Below are 17,350 nucleotides of genomic sequence, written 5' to 3' on the forward strand. Positions count from 1 at the left end.
CGGCCTGCGGTCCCCGCCGTCGCGCGGCAGCGCCGGCCGGACCATGCTGCGCTGGCTGCGGGTCTTCGTGCTGCCCGCGGCGAGCTGCCACACCGACGAGGAAGACTACTTACACTACAAGAACCTTTTCCAAGACCTGGACCACAACGGGGACGGGGTGGTGGACATCTTGGAGCTCCAAGAGGGCCTGAAAAACTGGAACCCCTCTTTTGCCCGGGAGAAGGTGAGTGGCCCCGCCTGTCCGGAGAGGTGCTGGGCAGAAGGTAAAGATGTTACTGGACCAGGATTCTTGGGTTTCCCTAATCAATAAAAATTAGTAAGAGGTCAGTCAGGAAATTCAGGCAAGGCTTTATTGGGGCCACTGCTGCAACAGGGGATAGTGAAAACAAGTAACAGTTTTCCTTACTCGCTCCCAGAGAAGGGAGCAAGCTGATTCCTGCTATGGGGTTAGGGTAGGAATATGTTCAGGCATCAGGCAGGAGGGGTGGCTTAGGTGGTTTGCCCACCCCATTGGCAGGGGGGCCTGTGCAGTATCTCTGGTTTTGCTCTAGGCTCTTCAGAAGTGGCAGTTGGGTTTTTCATCTTTTTGTACTTTGTCCATAATTTGTCCCAGTGTGCATCCACTTAGTTATTTTTAATCCCTTATAGTTTTTTTTTTTTTTTTTTGTTTTTGTTGCTCCAGGAGATGTTTGTCCAGGAAAATGCAAGCACTTCTGCAAAGGGTCCCAGGCCCTAGCCTGTCTCAAATCCAGACTTGCCCTTTCCAGAGACGCTCCCAAGGGTCCTGGGTGGGCATAATTTCCCTGAGCCTCTCAGGAGGGAGAAGGCAGCCCAAGAAAAACACCTTCTCCATCTTCTTAAAGTGATCACTTTGAACAAACACCAGAGCCTTCTCTTGGGGTTTTTGGAAAATGCTAAGTGGGTTTCTGGTGACTCATTCACCATTTACTGAACTGGCACAGAATTTCACAGGCTTCATTAGCCTTTGCGAATGCAGGAGTCAAAGACATTATCTTTTCTGTAGTCATTTACCGCCCACGATTCATGCTTTCAGAGTTTTCTTCTAATGACAAGCACACCGGGGTTCCCAGAGCTGCAATCCCATACCAAAGACCGAGGGGGAGTCAGACCTTGATCCATGGGATTATACTTCAGCTGATTGTTTTAGTACCTTGCCTAAATTATGGATGCCTTTCTTCTCTAGATAAATCTTGACTTGATTATTTAAAAACTGTTTAGGTGGAAGTTTCAGAATACCAAGAGAAAACAATCATTTTATTTCCAGTGCAAAATAGTCTTCTGATATTAACCTATTTGTTCAGCTCTCTACCAGTGAGATATGTGTGTGTGTGTGTGTGTGTGTATGTATTAGAGTTCCAAATGGTTCCCATGGCTCAGAAGTTCCTTGAGTTCTATACTCCAAAAATGTATTGCTCTGGTTTGATTATCTCATCTGAATCCTATATCCTCCCACTCTGCTTAGTCTTTTCAGATTGATGCCAAGAAGCCATCTCCTTGACTTTATTTTTCTTTTGTCCCTGGATCCTGTCTCTTAGGACAGTCTCCGGTAAGCCGAATTCTAGGACCCTGTACCTCAGTCTGTCAAGTGTGTTAGGCTTCTGCTTACCTGAGAAGGGATATCAGAGAATAAACCTTAGAGAGAGGTATGAATCAGAGAGGAGTGGTAGAAATATAGGAACATTAACATGAATACTGCTTTGGTATGTACCCTGTGTCTTTGAAAATGGTATGCCACTCATGAAAGGTATTACCTTTAAGCCCTCACTTGGAAGAACACCACTTACTTGTTCTGTCTGTACAGCAGGCCAGCAGCTTCTGGTTAGTGCTTTATGTGATAGGCCCGATGGGTCCTGTTATCATTATATGGCCCCTTTGGAGTATAATAGGACATTTGGTCCAATGCAGTATACTCTATATACACATGTTGTGAAATCAAACACCCTTGACTGTTGGATTGTCCTGCCAGCTGAGGCTTTGCAGGCAAGTAAGGCAAATGCATACTTAGAGTGTGTCAATTCCTGTGAAGATGAAACACTGTACCTTTCCGGGTAGAATAGCTTCAGGGTAATGGACTTGCTGCTCAGTGGCTGGTAGGTTCCCTGAAAGGATGATGTTATGTCTGTGCTTCGGTCTCTGATGGCAGTAGGTTGGGCATTTGGAAGCATCAGTAGCGATATTAGGCTTGGAAAGTGGAACCCATACTGATGGATATGCATCCATGAAAGAAAAGAAAGAAAAAAAGTTTAGTCCCTCAGTCGTGTCTGACTCTTTGCGACCCCATGGACTGTAGCCTACCAACCTCCTCTGTCCATGGGATTTTCCAGGCAAGAGTACTGGAGTGGGGTGCCATTTCCTTCTCCAGAGGATCTTCCCAACCCAGGGATAGAATGCAGGCCTCCCACATTGTAGGCAGACGTTTTACCGTCTGAGCCACCAGGGAAGTCCTATGCATCCGTGCCTCTATGGATGGCGTCTATCTCCACCACCATGGCTGTTCCATCCCTGCGTCTACTGTGTCAGCACTGCTGTTCAGATGTCAGCTGATGAGAGTCTGGCTGACTTCAGCTGGCTGGGTCACTGTATCTGCTTGGTTATTTTATACCTCTTCCACAGTAGCAACTGTACAAAATGAAAATATTTTTACTTTGTTTTCACTCCCATAGATCCATCCTCATGCATATTCCCCAGACCTCTGTGTCTCTGATCTTTTAATCTTTTTCTTGCCAGGCTACTGATCATCCAAACAAGCTACTCATCACTGTCCACAAGTCTCTATACATTGTTATTTCTGTCCACTTCTCTTTCTACATAAAGTGAATGATCAGGTACACAACTTGACATTCTTCTCTCTTTCCCCTTATTGCTGTCTTTCTGGACTGTTCTTGAATGGTATTATAATGCACATCAAGCCATTTTCGATTTGCATTCACATACACTGAAACCCATCCAAGGACCAAGCTCATCCTTTTTCCACCTTTGTTGGCTGGTAGTAATGAACTTCCATGTATTTATAGGAATGAGTTTAAGGAGAGGTGATGGTATAACAGTGGTGAAGCTTGGAGATCTGAACCATTCTTTGTTTTGTTTGCACTCTGGTTCTGCTTGTGCTTGATCTCAGATGTTCTCTTCCATTATGGAGACTGCTCCTGGACTCACCAAAACTTATGACTTGGTGAGTCTGATAGAATCCAACTCGTGATAGTCAACCATGGCTGTGTGTTCATTTTAATTTAATTTTGTTATTATTTTTTAACATCTTTTTTTTATGTTTATGTTTATTTTGGCTGTGCTAGGTCTTCACTGCTGCGTGGGCTTTTCTCTAGTTGCATTGAGTGGGGCTATGCTCTAGTTGTGGTGCGCAGGCTTCTCGTTGCAGTGGCTTCTCTTGTTGCAGAGCACGGGCTCTAGGGCCCCGGGCTCTGGTAGTTGCAGTTCCTGGGCTCTAGAGCACAGGCTGAATAGTTGTGGTGCCTGGACTCAGTTGCTCTGTGGCATGTGGGCTCCTCCTTCCTGGTCCAGGGATCAAACCCATGTCTCCTGCATTGGCAGGCAAATTCTTCATCACCGAGCCACCAGGGAAGCCCTGGGTAATCATTTAAAGTCCCATATTTAAGGACTCTGTTTCTATCAGGGTCCCGTAGCATGTCAGGAACTGTTGCAGTTTTCTCCTGCAGACTCTCCTTTGGGGGCACACTATAAACTTCTCATAATATCTTTTCATACTTCTGATACTTTCAATACCATAGAGTCTGCTGGGTCAGGTGACCCAAGAGGCAGGGCCACTTTATAGCTAGGACATGTTGAAGAGCTCTTGCCCATCATGGTACCCAAAGAATGCTGTTAGCCTTTCCTAGTTCTCAAAAGTGAGTCAGAGCAGTTTTCTCAATTTTGAAATACATTACCTCCAGAACTCAGAAGCCTCAGATGCTGGTTTCCTTCTTAGGGAGGTATGAGATTCAGTCATTTCCCCTTTATTTTGGTGGTGGTGGTGGGACATATCCTGACATACCCCAGACCACTGGTTTTGGAAATACTTAATTGGTGTGGTAGACCCCTGAATCTTTATTGACTTTATTATTTCTCATTCTCTGGAGGCATATTTCTTACCAACTGCTGCTGCTGCTAAGTCGCTTCAGTCGTGTCCAATTCTGTGTGACCCTGTAGATGGCAGCCCACCAGGCTCTGCTGTCCCTGGGATTTTCCAGGCAAGAGTACTGGAGTGGATTGCCGTTGCCTTCTCTGGTATCTTACCAAGGCTTCCAACATATTGCTACTTATTGTTTACCAAGTCCATTTAACATGTTTTCATCAATATAGAGGACCAGCATGAAGTTCTATGAATGTGTAGTTGGACCAGATCCCTTTATGACAGAAGGTGGGAGACTTAAATGTATTTATTGCCCATCTGATGTGAATGTCAACTGCTTCTGGTTATCTTTCTTGGTAAATGGAAAACAGTACATTCGTCAGATCAATGGCCGTATGCTATGTCCTTGAGGCTGTGTTAATCTGCTCTACTAAATACCACATCTGGATCTAGAGCTGCAGTTGACTTGTCTGCTACTTGGTTGAGTTTGAAGTCGTCCACTGTCATCCTCCTCCTACCTAGCTTTTGTAGGGCTTATACTAGTGAATTAAGTGGTGGGGACCACCATCCTTGAATTTCTTAGTAAGTCTTTAGGGATAGTACTAATCTCTATTAGGAAGTGATATTGTTTTTTTCCAATTTTTGAAATTGTGATAAAAATTCATGTATTATAAAATTTAGCATCTTAAACCACTTTTAAGTGTACAGTTCAGTGGTATTAAATCAGTTCAGTTCACTCAGTTGTGTCTGACTCTTTGTGACCCCATAGACTGCAGCATGCCAGGCTTCCCTGTCCATCACCAACTCCTGGAGCTTACTCAAACTCATGTCCATCAAGTTGGTGATGCCATCCATCCATCTCATCCTCTGTAGTCTTTCTCCTCCTGCCTTCAGTCTTTCCCCACATCAGGGTCTTTTCTGATGAGTCAGTTCTTTGCATCAGGTGGCCGAAGTATTGGAGTTTCTGCTTCAGCATCAGTCCTTCCAATGAATATTCAGGACTGATTTCCTTTAGGTCGGACTGGTTGGATCTCCTTGCAGTCTAAGGGACTCTTCAAGAGTCTTCTCCAACACTACCATTCAAAGCATCAATTCTTCGGTGTTCAGCTTTCTTTACAGTCCAATTCTCACATCCATACATACTACTGGAAAAACTATAACTTTGACTAGACCTTTGTTGGGAAAGTAATGTCTCTGCTTTTAAATATGCTGTCTAGGTTGGTCATAGCTTTTATTCCAAGGAACAAGCGTCTTTTAATTCTGTGGCTGCAGTCACCATCTGCAGTGATTTTGGAGCCCCCCAAAAATAAAGTTTCTCACTGTTTCCATTGTTTCCCCATCTATTTGCCATGAAGTGATGGGACCAGATGCCATGATCTCAGTTTTCTGAATGTTGAATTTCAAGCCAACGTTTTCACTCTCATCTTTCACTTTCATTAAGAGGCTCTTTAGTTCTTCTTCACTTTCTGCAATAGGGTGATGTCATCTGCATAACTGAGGTTATTGATATTTCTCCCGACAGTCTTGATTCTAGCTTGTGTTTCATCCAGCCTGGCATTTCATATGATGTACTTTGCATATGTTAAATAAACAGGGTGACAATATGCAGCCTTGATGTACTCCTTTCCTCATTTGGAACCAGTCTGTTTTTCTATGTTGAGTTCTAACTGTTGCTTCTTGACCTGCATACAGATTTCTCAGGAGGCAGGTAAGGTGGTCTGATATTCCCATCTCTTTAAGAATTTTCCACATTTTGTTGTGATCCACACAGTCAAAGGCTTTGGCGTAGTCAGTGAAGCAGAAGTAGATGTTTTTCTGGAGCTCTCTTGCTTTTTCTATGACCCAATTGATATTGGCAATTTGATCTCTGGTTCCTCTGCCTTTACTAAATCCAGCTTGAACATCTGGAAGTTCGCAATTCACGTACTGTTCAAGCCTGATTTGGAGGATTTTGAGGATTACTTTGCTAGCATGTGAGGTGAGTGCAATTTCCTTTCTTTGGGATTGGAATGAAAATCTACCTTTTCTAGTCCTGTGGCCACTGCTGAGTTTTACAAATTTGCTGGCATATTGAGTGCAGCACCTTCACAGCATCATCTTTTAGGATTTGAAATAGCTCAAGTGGAATTCCATCACGTCCACTAACTTTGTTTGTAGTGATGCTTTCTAAGGCCCACTTAACTTTGCATTCCAGGATGTCTGGCTGTAGGTGAGTGATCACATTGTTGCAGAAACCAGTAACTGAGAAACCAAGCAGCACACTCAGAAAGTTGGAGAACTCAGGTTTATTATGCCTGCAGGCCCAGGGGAGTTAACACTCCAAGCTCTGAGCCCCGAACGAAGGGGTTACAGAGTTTTTATAGACAGTCTATAGTGGGCAACGTTAGCTGCTAATAGCCTGGTTTAAACTAAGGGATTTCATGAGCGCAGGAACAGCAGTCAAGACAGGAAGGGGATGCCTGACCTTTACAGGGACAGGAAATGTTTAAGCAGGTTTGCAGGGGCTGGGCAATTGCAGAGTAGGACAAGGGTGAGTGAGATAAGCTCCAGTTCCTAGTATTGTAAGTCCCCACTTTCTGAGACTACATGACCTATGTGATCCAGACTTTGTAAGGAGCAAACTGAGTTACAGAGGCAGAATGAGCAGAATGCTATGTAAATTTTTTTTCCTCTTCAATACCATCGTGGTTATCTGGGTCATGAAGATCTTTTTTGTATAGTTCTGTGTATTCTTGCCACCTCTTCTTAATATCTTCTGCTTCTGTTAGGTCCATACCATTTCTGTCCTTTATTGTGCCCATCTTTGTATGAAATGTTCCCTTGGTAGCTATAATTTTCTTGACGAGATCTCTAGTCTTTCCCATTCCATTGTTTTCCTCTGTTACTTTGCATTGTGCATCAATCGCTGAGGAAAGCTTTCTTATCTGTCTTTGCGGTTCTTTGGAACTCTGCATTCAAATGGGTATAAAATACATTTTTATACTCAGTTCAGTTCAGTCGCTCAGTTGTGTCCGACTCTTTGAGACCCCATGAGCCGTGCACACCAGGCCTCCCTGTCCATCACCAACTGCCTGAGTTCACCCAAACTCATGTCCATTTGAGTCGGTGATGCCATCTAACCATCTCATCCTCTGTCATCCCCTTCTCCTCCTGCCCTCAATCTTTCCAGCATCAGGGTTATTTCAAATGAGTCAGCTCTTCACATCAGGTGGTCAAAGTATTGGAGTTTCAGCTTCAACATCAGTCCTTCCAATGAACACCCAGGACTGATCTCCTTTAGGATGGACTGGTTGGATCTCCTTGCAGTCCAAGGGACTCTCAAGAGTCTTCTCCAACACCACAGTTCAAAAGCATCCATTCTTTGGCACTCAGCTTTCCTTCTAGTCCAACTCTCACATCCATACATGACTACTGAAAAAAACATAGCCTTGACTAGACAGACCTTTGTTGACAAAGTAATGTCTCTGCTTTTTTATATACTCTCTAGGTTGGCCATAACTTTTCTTCCAAGGAGTAAGCATCTTTTAATTTCATGGCTGCAGTCGCCATCTGCAGTGATTTTGGAGCCCCCCAAAATAAAGTCACTCAATGTTTCCACTGTTTCCCCATCTATTTGCCATGAAGTGATGGGACCAGATGCCACGATCTTAGTTTTCTGATGTTGAGCTTTAAGCCAACTTTTTCACTCTCCTCTTTTGCTTTCATCAAGAGGCTCTTTAGTTCTTCGCTTTCTGCCACGAGGGTGGTGTCATCTGCATATCTGAGGTTCTTGATATTTCTCCTGGCAATCTTGATTCCAGCCTGTGCTTCCTCCAGCCCAGCGTTTCTCATGATGTACTCTGCATATAAGTTAAATAAGCAGGGTGACAATGTACAGCCTTGATGTACTCCTTTTCCAGTCCATGGAACCAGTCTGTTGTTCCATGTCCAGTTCTAACTGTTGCTGCCTGACCTGCATACAGGTTTCTCCAGAGGCAGGTCAGGTGGTCTGGTATTCTCATCTCTTTCAGAATTTTCCATAGTTTATTGTGATCCACACAGTCAAAGGCTCTGGCATAGTCAATAAAGCAGAAATAGATGTTTTTCTGGAACTCTCTTGCTTTTTCCATGATCCAGCGAATGTTGGCAATTTGATCTCTGGTTCCTCTGCCTTTTCTAAATCCAGCTGAACATCTGGAAGTCCACGGTTCATGTATTGCTGAAGCCTGGCTTGGAGAATTTTGAGCATTACTTTACTAGCATGTGAGATGAGTGCAACTGTGCAGTAGTTTGAGCACTCTTTGGCATTGCCTTTCTTTGGGATTGGAATGAAAACTGACCTTTTCCAGCCCTGTGGCCACTGCTGAGTTTTCCAACTTTGCTGACATATTGAGTGCAGCACTTTTACAGCATCATCTTTTAGGATTTGAAATAGCTCAACTGGAATTCCATCACTTCCACTAGCTTTCTCCGTGTTTGTATTTAATTTTTATATTGAATACATTTAATATTTAATTATATTAAATGCACTTAATAATAATATTCATTTATGCAGTTATCACCACTATCCATCTCAGGAACTCTTTCACCTTTAAAATGGAAACTCTATACCCATTAAACAGTAACTCCTCATTCCTTCCTTCTTCCTGGCCTTGAAAGTCACCATTCTATTTTTTGTCCCTATGATTCTGATGACTCTGTGTATCTCATGGAAGTGGAATCATACAATGTTTGTCTTTGTGTGACTGACTGACTTCACTTAGGATAATATCCTCACCATCCATCCACATATGTTCCCTGGTGGCTCAGCTGGTAAAGAATCTGCCTGCAAAGCGGGAGACCTGGATTTGATTCCTGGGTTGGGAAGATCCTCTGGAAAAGGGAACAGCTACCCACTCCAGTATTCTGGCCTACAGAATTCCATGGACTGTATAGTCTGTGGGGTCGCAAAGAGTCGGACACAACTGAGTGACTTTCACTTCACTTCCCTCCATGTTGTAGCATATGTTAGAATCTTTCCTTTTTAAGGCTGATTAATATTCCATGGTATGTATATACCCCATTTTTGGCATTGTATTATTCTCAGCCTTTCATTGTTTTTCTCTAGTGCAGTGATGCTTCCATCAACATCCATCCAATTATATAGTTTTTATAATTAGCCAGTGCATTCTCTTCCCATCCCAGTTAATCATCTACCACCAGAGATGGTGTTTCATGTGCAGTCAGCTTCCTAAGACCATTTGTGGTACCAGCTGCCATAGGTTGTATTCCATGAGAACTGCCTCTACTACTCAGATTCATTCTTGAGAAGTTTATTGGGAAGTGCTCCTAGGGACAGTACCTGAGAGGGCTGGTGGAAGCAGGACTGGACAGAAGGAGAAGTTGAACTGTGATGGAATTACAACAGAGGTTTCAGACAATTCAAGAGGAACTCTGAATCTTAAGAGTTCCTTGGGAGCCAATGTGAGTCAAATATCTCAAGGAGGGAGTTATTACATAGGCCCTTAAGAATTGTCATATCTTGGGGCTTTCCTGGTTGCCCAGTGGTTATGAATCCACCATGCAGTATGGGGACTGTGGGTTTGATCCCTGGTCAGGGAACTAAGATTCTACATGCTGTGGAGCAACTAAGCCTGTGCACTGCAACTAGAGAGTCTAAAACATCAAAGATCTCTCGCAGCCAAATAAAGAAACAAATAAATATTTAAAAAAAAGAGTTGTCCCATCTTGAGGCAGGAAGACCAGGCCTTTGTTACCTGTCCCCTGCCTCCTTCACTCCCTCCCCATTTTTGAACGTGGGTTGCTCCTAGGGAATGACTTTAGGCAAGGTGAATCTTTTCAGCCCAGGGTGACATAAAGAGAGGGACTCAACTGAGAGCTGTCTGTTAATACTGACAGCTACTGTCAGTCCTGAGGGGGATTGGGGGGCAGTGCACTATAGAATATACTACAGTGATAAATTTTGAAAGTAATGCTGATAGGATTCATTGGTTAATTGGATTTGTACTGTGAGGTATAAGAGGAAGTCAAGAATGACTCCAGTATTTTCAATTTGAAAAAATGAATGGATAATGGTTTTATCCATTTTTAGCTGTTTGCTAAAATCAGGCAGAATTGGAGAGTAGTGAGGTAGGATAAGTGGTTAATAAAGAGTTCTTAGTGTGGACATTGGAGGTTTCTTTTAAACATCCAAGTGGATATATCTAATAGTAGTTTTGTGTTTGAGCCTGAATCTCTGAGGAGATGTCAGGGTTAGAGATGTATATCATCAGCATTACATATGCAAAGCTTTAATATTGGATGAGATCCCCTAGAAGGTGTATATAGAGAAGTGGTCTGAGGACTGAGCCCTGGATCACTGTAACATTTTGAGATCAGGAAGAGCCAATGTACAACTCTGAAAAGCAGGACTTAATAAAGTGAAAGGAAATCAGGAGTGTGTGAGCTCTTGGGAGCCAATGTGAGTCAAATATCTCAAGGAGGGAGTTATTACATAGGACCAAGAGGTCTGCTAAGAGGTCTTATAAGGTGAAGACTGATTTTAACTAAGGGATTTGTCAAGATGGAGGAAGTTCGTAACCTTGAACAATTTCATGTAGGTGTGTACCTTGTTGTTGGTTGTATCTCTGAGGAATGTGTGAGGACCAGGATGCTATGATAGACATGCTAGACATCAGGAGCGGGGTACAACACAGAGAGCACTCTAAGCTGGGGCTTTGGTCCCTATATTATATCCTTCTCTGATGAGGAAAGCTGTGCTGGATTATACAGGTTTTTGTTTTTTTTTTCTGCTTCAAATGCTGAATGACCAACAAATGGTCAACACTGAGTTCTTTGGTAACTTCTCATGTAGTTGTAAGAGGATGAGCTTCAATATCCTCTCAGTTGGTCACTGTCAACTTCCGATGGCCAGCCACTGTGTTCCTCATCTTTAAGGCTCTCATCTCCTTTGCAAAACTTCTTGAACCACCACTGCGCTGTATGTTCATTAGCAATTCCTGGGCCAAATGCATTGTTGATGTTGCAAGTTGTTTCTGCTGCCTTATGACTCATTTTGAACTCTTAATAAGAAAATGGTTTGAATTTGCTTTTTGTCTAATATCATTTCCCTGGTCTAAAATGAACATAAAATATGCACCAGAATCATACAACTGAGCGACCAGCACTTTCACTTTTTCAATAATAAAATATAGAACAATTATAACAATATACTGTAATAAAAGTTATGAGAACGTGATTGTTAATTATTGTGCTTAGTCACTCAGTCATGTCCAACTTTTTGTGACCCCACAGACTGTAGCCTGCTGGGTTCCTCTGTCCATGAGGATTCTCCAGGCAAGAATACTGGAGTAGGTTGCCATGCCCTCCTCCAGGGGATCTTCCCAAGCCAGGGATCGAACCAGGTCTCCTGCATTGCAGGTGGATTCTTTACCACCTGAGCCACCAGGGAAGCCCTGCTAAGAGAGATGCAAATCAAAGCTATAATAAGGTATCACCTCATACCAGTCAGAATGACCATCATCAAAAAGTCTATAAATAATAAATACTGGAAAGAGTGTGCAGAAAAGGGAACCATCCTACACTGTTAAATTGGTGGACTACTATATAAAACAGGACAACATCTCCTTAAAAAACTAAAAATAGAGTTATGACATGATCCAGCAATCCCACTCCAGGGCATATATCTGGGAAAGACAAAAACTCTAATTTGAAAAGACATATGCACCTCAGTGTTCATGGAAGAACTATTTACAAAAGCTAGAACATGGAAGTAACCTTAGTGTCAATCAACAGATGAATGGATAAAGAGGATATGGCACATGTATAATGGAATATTACTCAAACACAAAATGAATGAAATATGCCATTTGCAACAACATAGATGGACCATGGGCTTCCCCATGTCTCAATGGTTAAGAATCCGCTTGCAGTGCAGGAAAAGCAGAAGATGCGGATTTGATCCCTGGGTTGGAAAGATCCCCTGGAGGAGGAAATAGCAACCCACTCCAGTATTCTTGCCTGGGAAATCCCATGGACAGAGGAGCCTGGCGGGCTACGTCCATGAGGTCGCTAAAGAGTTGGACACAACTGAGCACAGCACAGATGGACCTAGAGATTATCATACTAAGTGAAGTAAGTCAAGGCAGAGAAAAAACAAATATTATGTGGTATCACTTATATATGGAATCTAAAAATAATAATACAGGTGAACTTATTTGGAAAACAGAAGCAGACTCACAGACAGAAAACAAATGTATGACTACCAAAGGGGAAAATTCGGGGATAGGGGTGGATAGATTAGGAGTATGGGATTAAAGCCTTTGACTGTGTGGATCACAATAAACTGTGGAAAATTCTTCAAGAGATGGGAATACCAGACCACCTGACCTGCCTTTTTAGAAATTTGTATGCAGATCAGGAAGCAACAGTTAGAACTGGACATGGAACAGACTGGTTCCAAATAGGAAAAGGAGTACATCAAGGCTGTATATTGTCACCCTGCTTATTTAACTTATATGCAGAGTACATCATGAGAAATGCTGGGCGGGAAGAAGCACAAGCTGGAGTCAAGATTGCCGGGAGAAATATCAATAACTTCAGATATGCAGATGACACCACCCTTATGGCAGAAAGTGAAGAGGAACTAAAAAGCCTCTTGATGAAGGTGAAAGAGGAGAGTGAAAAAGTTGGCTTAAAGCTCAACATTCAGAAAACGAAGATCATGGATGGCATCTGGTCCCATCACTTCATGAGAAATAGATGGAGAAACAGTGGAAACAGTGTCAGACTTTATATTTTTGGGCTCCAAAATCACTGCAGATGGTGACTGCAGCCATGTAAAAGACGCTTACTCCTTGGAAGGAAAGTTATGACCAACCTAGACAGCATATTGAAAAGCAGAGACGTTACTTTGCCAACAAAGGTCCGTCTAATCAAGGCTATGGTTTTTCCAGTGGATATGTATGGATGTGAAAGCTGAGCGACGAAGAATTGATGCTTTTGAGCTGGGATGTTGGAGAAGACTCTTGAGAGTCCCTTGGACTGCAAGGAGATCCAACCAGTCCATTCTGAAGGAGATCAGCCCTGGGATTTCTTTGGAAGGAATGATGCTAAAGCTGAAACTCCAGTACTTTGGCCACCTCATGCGAAGAGTTGACTCATTGGAAAAGACTCTGATGCTTGGAGGGATTGGGGGCAGGAGGACAAGGGGATGACAGAGGATGAGATGGCTGGATGGCATCACTGACTTGATGGACGTGAGTCTAAGTGAACTCCGGGAGATGGTGATGGACAGGGAGGCGGTGATGGACAGGGAGGCCTGGCATGTTGCGATTCATGGAGTCGCAAAGAGTCGGACATGACTGAGTGACTGAACTGAACTCAACTGATGGGATTAATAGTTACATACCATTATATATAAAACAGATAAACAGGATTTATTTATTTAGCACAGGATCTGTATTTAATATCCTGTAATACCTGTAATGGAAAAGTATCTAAAGCTACATACGTGAAACTAACACAATATTGTAAATCGAGTATAATTAAATAATTTCAAATAAAGTTATTAATATGGTCTTTCTCTCAGAATATTGTACTGTACAATTTTATGCTTTTTCTGTCTTAACTAAGCACTTACCACATACTATGGCCATAACTTTTGTGGTTTGAGGTGTGAGAGCAAAACTGGCGTGAATTTCTTTTTCCTTCTTCACAATTTTACTGATAGAAAATTCATTCATACTGTAGATCTTGGCAACCTCAGTATACAGTTTTTTTTTCTTCCTTATTAGTCAAGAACTTTCCCATTTTTACTTAAAGGAAGAATTTTATGGCTTCTCTTGGACACATTCAAATTTTTAGCATTACCACTCTTGTGTTTTGGGGCCAAAAGTAAAATAAGTGTTATTCGAACCCAAGAACTGTGATACTATGACAGGCAACATGATAATCTAGATTGATGGCTAGTAAGTGAATAAGGAGTGGGATATCTGGGCAAAGGGATAATTCACATCCTAGTCAGGATGGAACCTGATGGAATGAGATTTCATCACACTACTCAGAACGGTGCTTAATCTAAACCTTATTATTTCTGGAATTTTTCACTTAATATTTTCAGACTATGGGTGACCATGGATAACAAAGTTAAAAAATATCAATAACCTCAGATATGCAGATGATGCCACTCTAATGGCAGAAAGTGAAGAGGAACTAAAGAGCTTCTTGATGAGGGTGAAAGAGGAGAGTGAAAAAGCCGGCTTGAAACTTAACATTAAAAAAGCTAAGCTCATGGCACCCCATGTCATCACTTCATGGCAAATAGAAGGGAAAAAAGTAGAAACAGTGACAGATTTTATTTTCTTGGGCTCCAAAATCCCTGTGGATGGTGACTGCAGCCATGAAATTAAGACACTTGCTCCTTGGAAGGAAAGCTATGACAAACCTAGACAGTGTTTTAATAAGCAGAGAAATCATTTTGCTGACAAAGGTGCATATAGTCAAAGATATGGTTTTTCCAGTAGTCATGTACAGATATGACAGTTGAACCACAAAGAAGACTGAACACTGAAGAATTGATGCTTTCAAATTATGGTGCTGGACAAGACTGTTGAGATTCCCTTAGACTGCAAGGAGACTAAACCAGTCTATCCTAAAGGAAATCAACCCTGAATATTCATTGGAAGGACTGATGCTGAAGCCTCAAATACTTCGGCCACCTGATGCAAAGAGCCAACTCATTGGAAAAGACCTTGATGCCGGGGAAGATTGAAGGCACAAGGAGAAGGCAGCAGCAGAAGATAAGGTGGTTCAGTAGCATCACTGACTCAATGGACATGAATTTGAGCAAACTCCAGGAGATAGTGGAGGACAGAGGAGCCTGGCGTGCTGCAGTCCATGGGACTGCAGAGCGTGGGACATGACTTAGTGACTGAACAACAACTGAAGGTGCAGAAGGTGGGGAAGGGGTTGCTACTATTCTTGGACTTTTTTAAAGTTGGGAAGTATTGAGACATATTGGCTCCAAACAGATATTCTCAATGATGTAATCAGGAGGGTTGGAAGACAATTAAATATGAATAATTTTCTCACTGTGATTTAATGTTAATATTGTTTCCATGTAAGCCCCATATATCATCCCACTTACTGGGAAATACTACCTACAGAATTAATTTGGAATCCACTTTGTGACATGTAAGTTCTCATGATCTCTCCCCTGCCTACCTTATCTCCTACTTTTCTCCTTTGCATTTTGTCCTTAGCAAATTAGAACTATTTAGGGTTGTTATAATGATTAAATGAGATTGTATATATAAAGTGCTTTAAAGGAAGTGCTCAATAAATATTAGCTGTTATCATTATCATTACTGTATTTTTTCTAACTAATATATGTTCTGCCTGCTTACAAATACTGTCACATATTCTTGGAATGCCCTGTCCCATTGGTCTGCCCAGCTAATGCCAATTATTCTTTGTAGTTCTCAGTTCAAGTCCTCTCCCTCTGTGAAGACTCTCCTGAATCCTCCCACACTCCATTGTACCTTGAATACATTCCCGTCACATCACCTAACAAATTCTCTTTTATTATGTGAATGGTCTCTACTAGTCTGTAATTTCCTTCAGGGCAGAGACTGTATCTTCTTGTCTTTTAATCCCTACCACATAGTGCATTGCCCAGTTCACAGTATTAATTCAACAAATATAGATTAAGGACCTTGGTATGCCATACCCTATGCTAGGCATTTATGGGACAAAGATGAATAAGACATGATCTATACCTTTGAGATAGGAAACTCCTAGAAATATATATGATAATGCATTTTAAAATTATTCATTTTTTGTTCAAAAAAGCAGAGCACCTTAGTGAGGTTTGAACATATACTCTTCATAAAGCTACATCTCAAATCATAATCTGTGGGTCATATTGGAATCTCACATATTTTATCCCATTGAGTTTAATGGAGTGTGAGGTCTCTGATCGCAAAGACTATATACCTTACTTACTATCTTTATTCCCTCAAGGTATATGGCATTCATTTTTTACCTTAAGTAAACACTTACTTACATGTACGACTCATAATTATTTGAAATGAGTTTTGACTTCAGTATTGAACAAATTAAAAATCACCGAATGTATTTAACTTTGTAGCTGTGACTGAAAAACTAGGACAATGAATGTGGGTAGAAATCGTAATTAGTATGAGTGAAATGTGCCAATGTTAACATGGTATAGTAGCTTTACTTGCTATATATCTCTGTAATGAGTTTCTTCTTTCTTATAGGATATTTATAAAACTGTAGATACCAATGCTGATTCCGGATTGAACTTTGAAGATTTTATGCGCTACGTTAAAGACCACGAGAGAAAAATGACGCTGGCATTTAATAGTCTGGACAAAAATAATGATGGTGTGTGTGTGTGTTTTATCCACAGTTAGATTAACATGAATAATAACTGTGAATACTAAAGGATGTTTTTACTAGCTTTTAACTTACTCCCACTATCAAATACTCAATTATATCTATTACTTGTCTTGTGGTAATTTTTTAATTTCTAAGAGTAATATGTGAATGATATTTATTAGTATTAAAATTTCTGTGGGGTTAGTCATATCTTTAATAAAATTGTTTTTTGTCTTCTGAATTTAAAATTTCTTGGCTTAATAAGTAGACCTCTTCACTTTTTTGCAATATATGAGCTAAAAGTATCATGGTGATTAAAATCATTAACATTTGTTGTTTTCTAGCTGACTTTGAAAATATTTCAGTTGTAGGAAAGTTAGTTAACACAGAGAGATAACAGATAGAAAGAAACAGTTACCTGTGACCTTGCTGTCTAGAGATCAGGCTTAACATTTTAATATATTTTTATATTTCCTTTTAGACTTTTTGTTTCTATCTCTTTCTTGGTCTTTTTCTCTTTAAGTGAAATTGTGGTCACACTATATGTATAGTTTGATGTCCTACTTTTTTTGTTTAATGTCAGTGTAAGCATTTCACTTCATTTAATGTTCTTTGCAAGCACAGTTTTTAATGACTTTGAAATATTCAGTTGGTGAGTAGATGTATCTAATCAATCCCATATTTTTAAACATTTAGAATGTTTCCAGTCTTTTATACATACAATCAATATCCATGCTGATTTGCAGAGGAAAGGAATACTCGTATTTTGTTACAAATCCTTAAATCAAAGAGACTAAATGTAAAAGTAGAATACCATTTCTGCATTCACATATGGCTAATTCATCATGGGTAATTAGAAAT

General features: G+C 41.2%; 1 protein-coding gene across 2 annotated transcripts in view; it reads left to right on the plus strand.

Annotated features, from left to right (window-relative positions):
• The first annotated feature begins 43 nt into the window (after nucleotides 1-43).
• Nucleotides 44-17,350, plus strand: part of LOC104981700 (calcium-binding mitochondrial carrier protein SCaMC-1-like) — a 91,320-nt gene continuing 74,013 nt past the window's right edge. The window contains exons 1-3 of one of the 2 annotated variants that reach the window (XM_010830941.1): nucleotides 44-223; nucleotides 7,304-7,319; nucleotides 16,388-16,495. In XM_010830941.1, the coding sequence (XP_010829243.1) occupies nucleotides 44-223; nucleotides 7,304-7,319; nucleotides 16,388-16,495 (304 nt within the window). Of the gene's footprint in view, nucleotides 224-7,303; nucleotides 7,320-16,368; nucleotides 16,496-17,350 lie in introns of both variants that reach the window. The other variant, XM_010830940.1, reaches the window with a different exon arrangement.

Source organism: Bison bison, unplaced genomic scaffold, assembly GCF_000754665.1.
Source record: "Bison bison bison isolate TAMUID 2011002044 unplaced genomic scaffold, Bison_UMD1.0 scf7180017864519, whole genome shotgun sequence".
Taxonomy (NCBI): domain Eukaryota; kingdom Metazoa; phylum Chordata; class Mammalia; order Artiodactyla; family Bovidae; genus Bison; species Bison bison.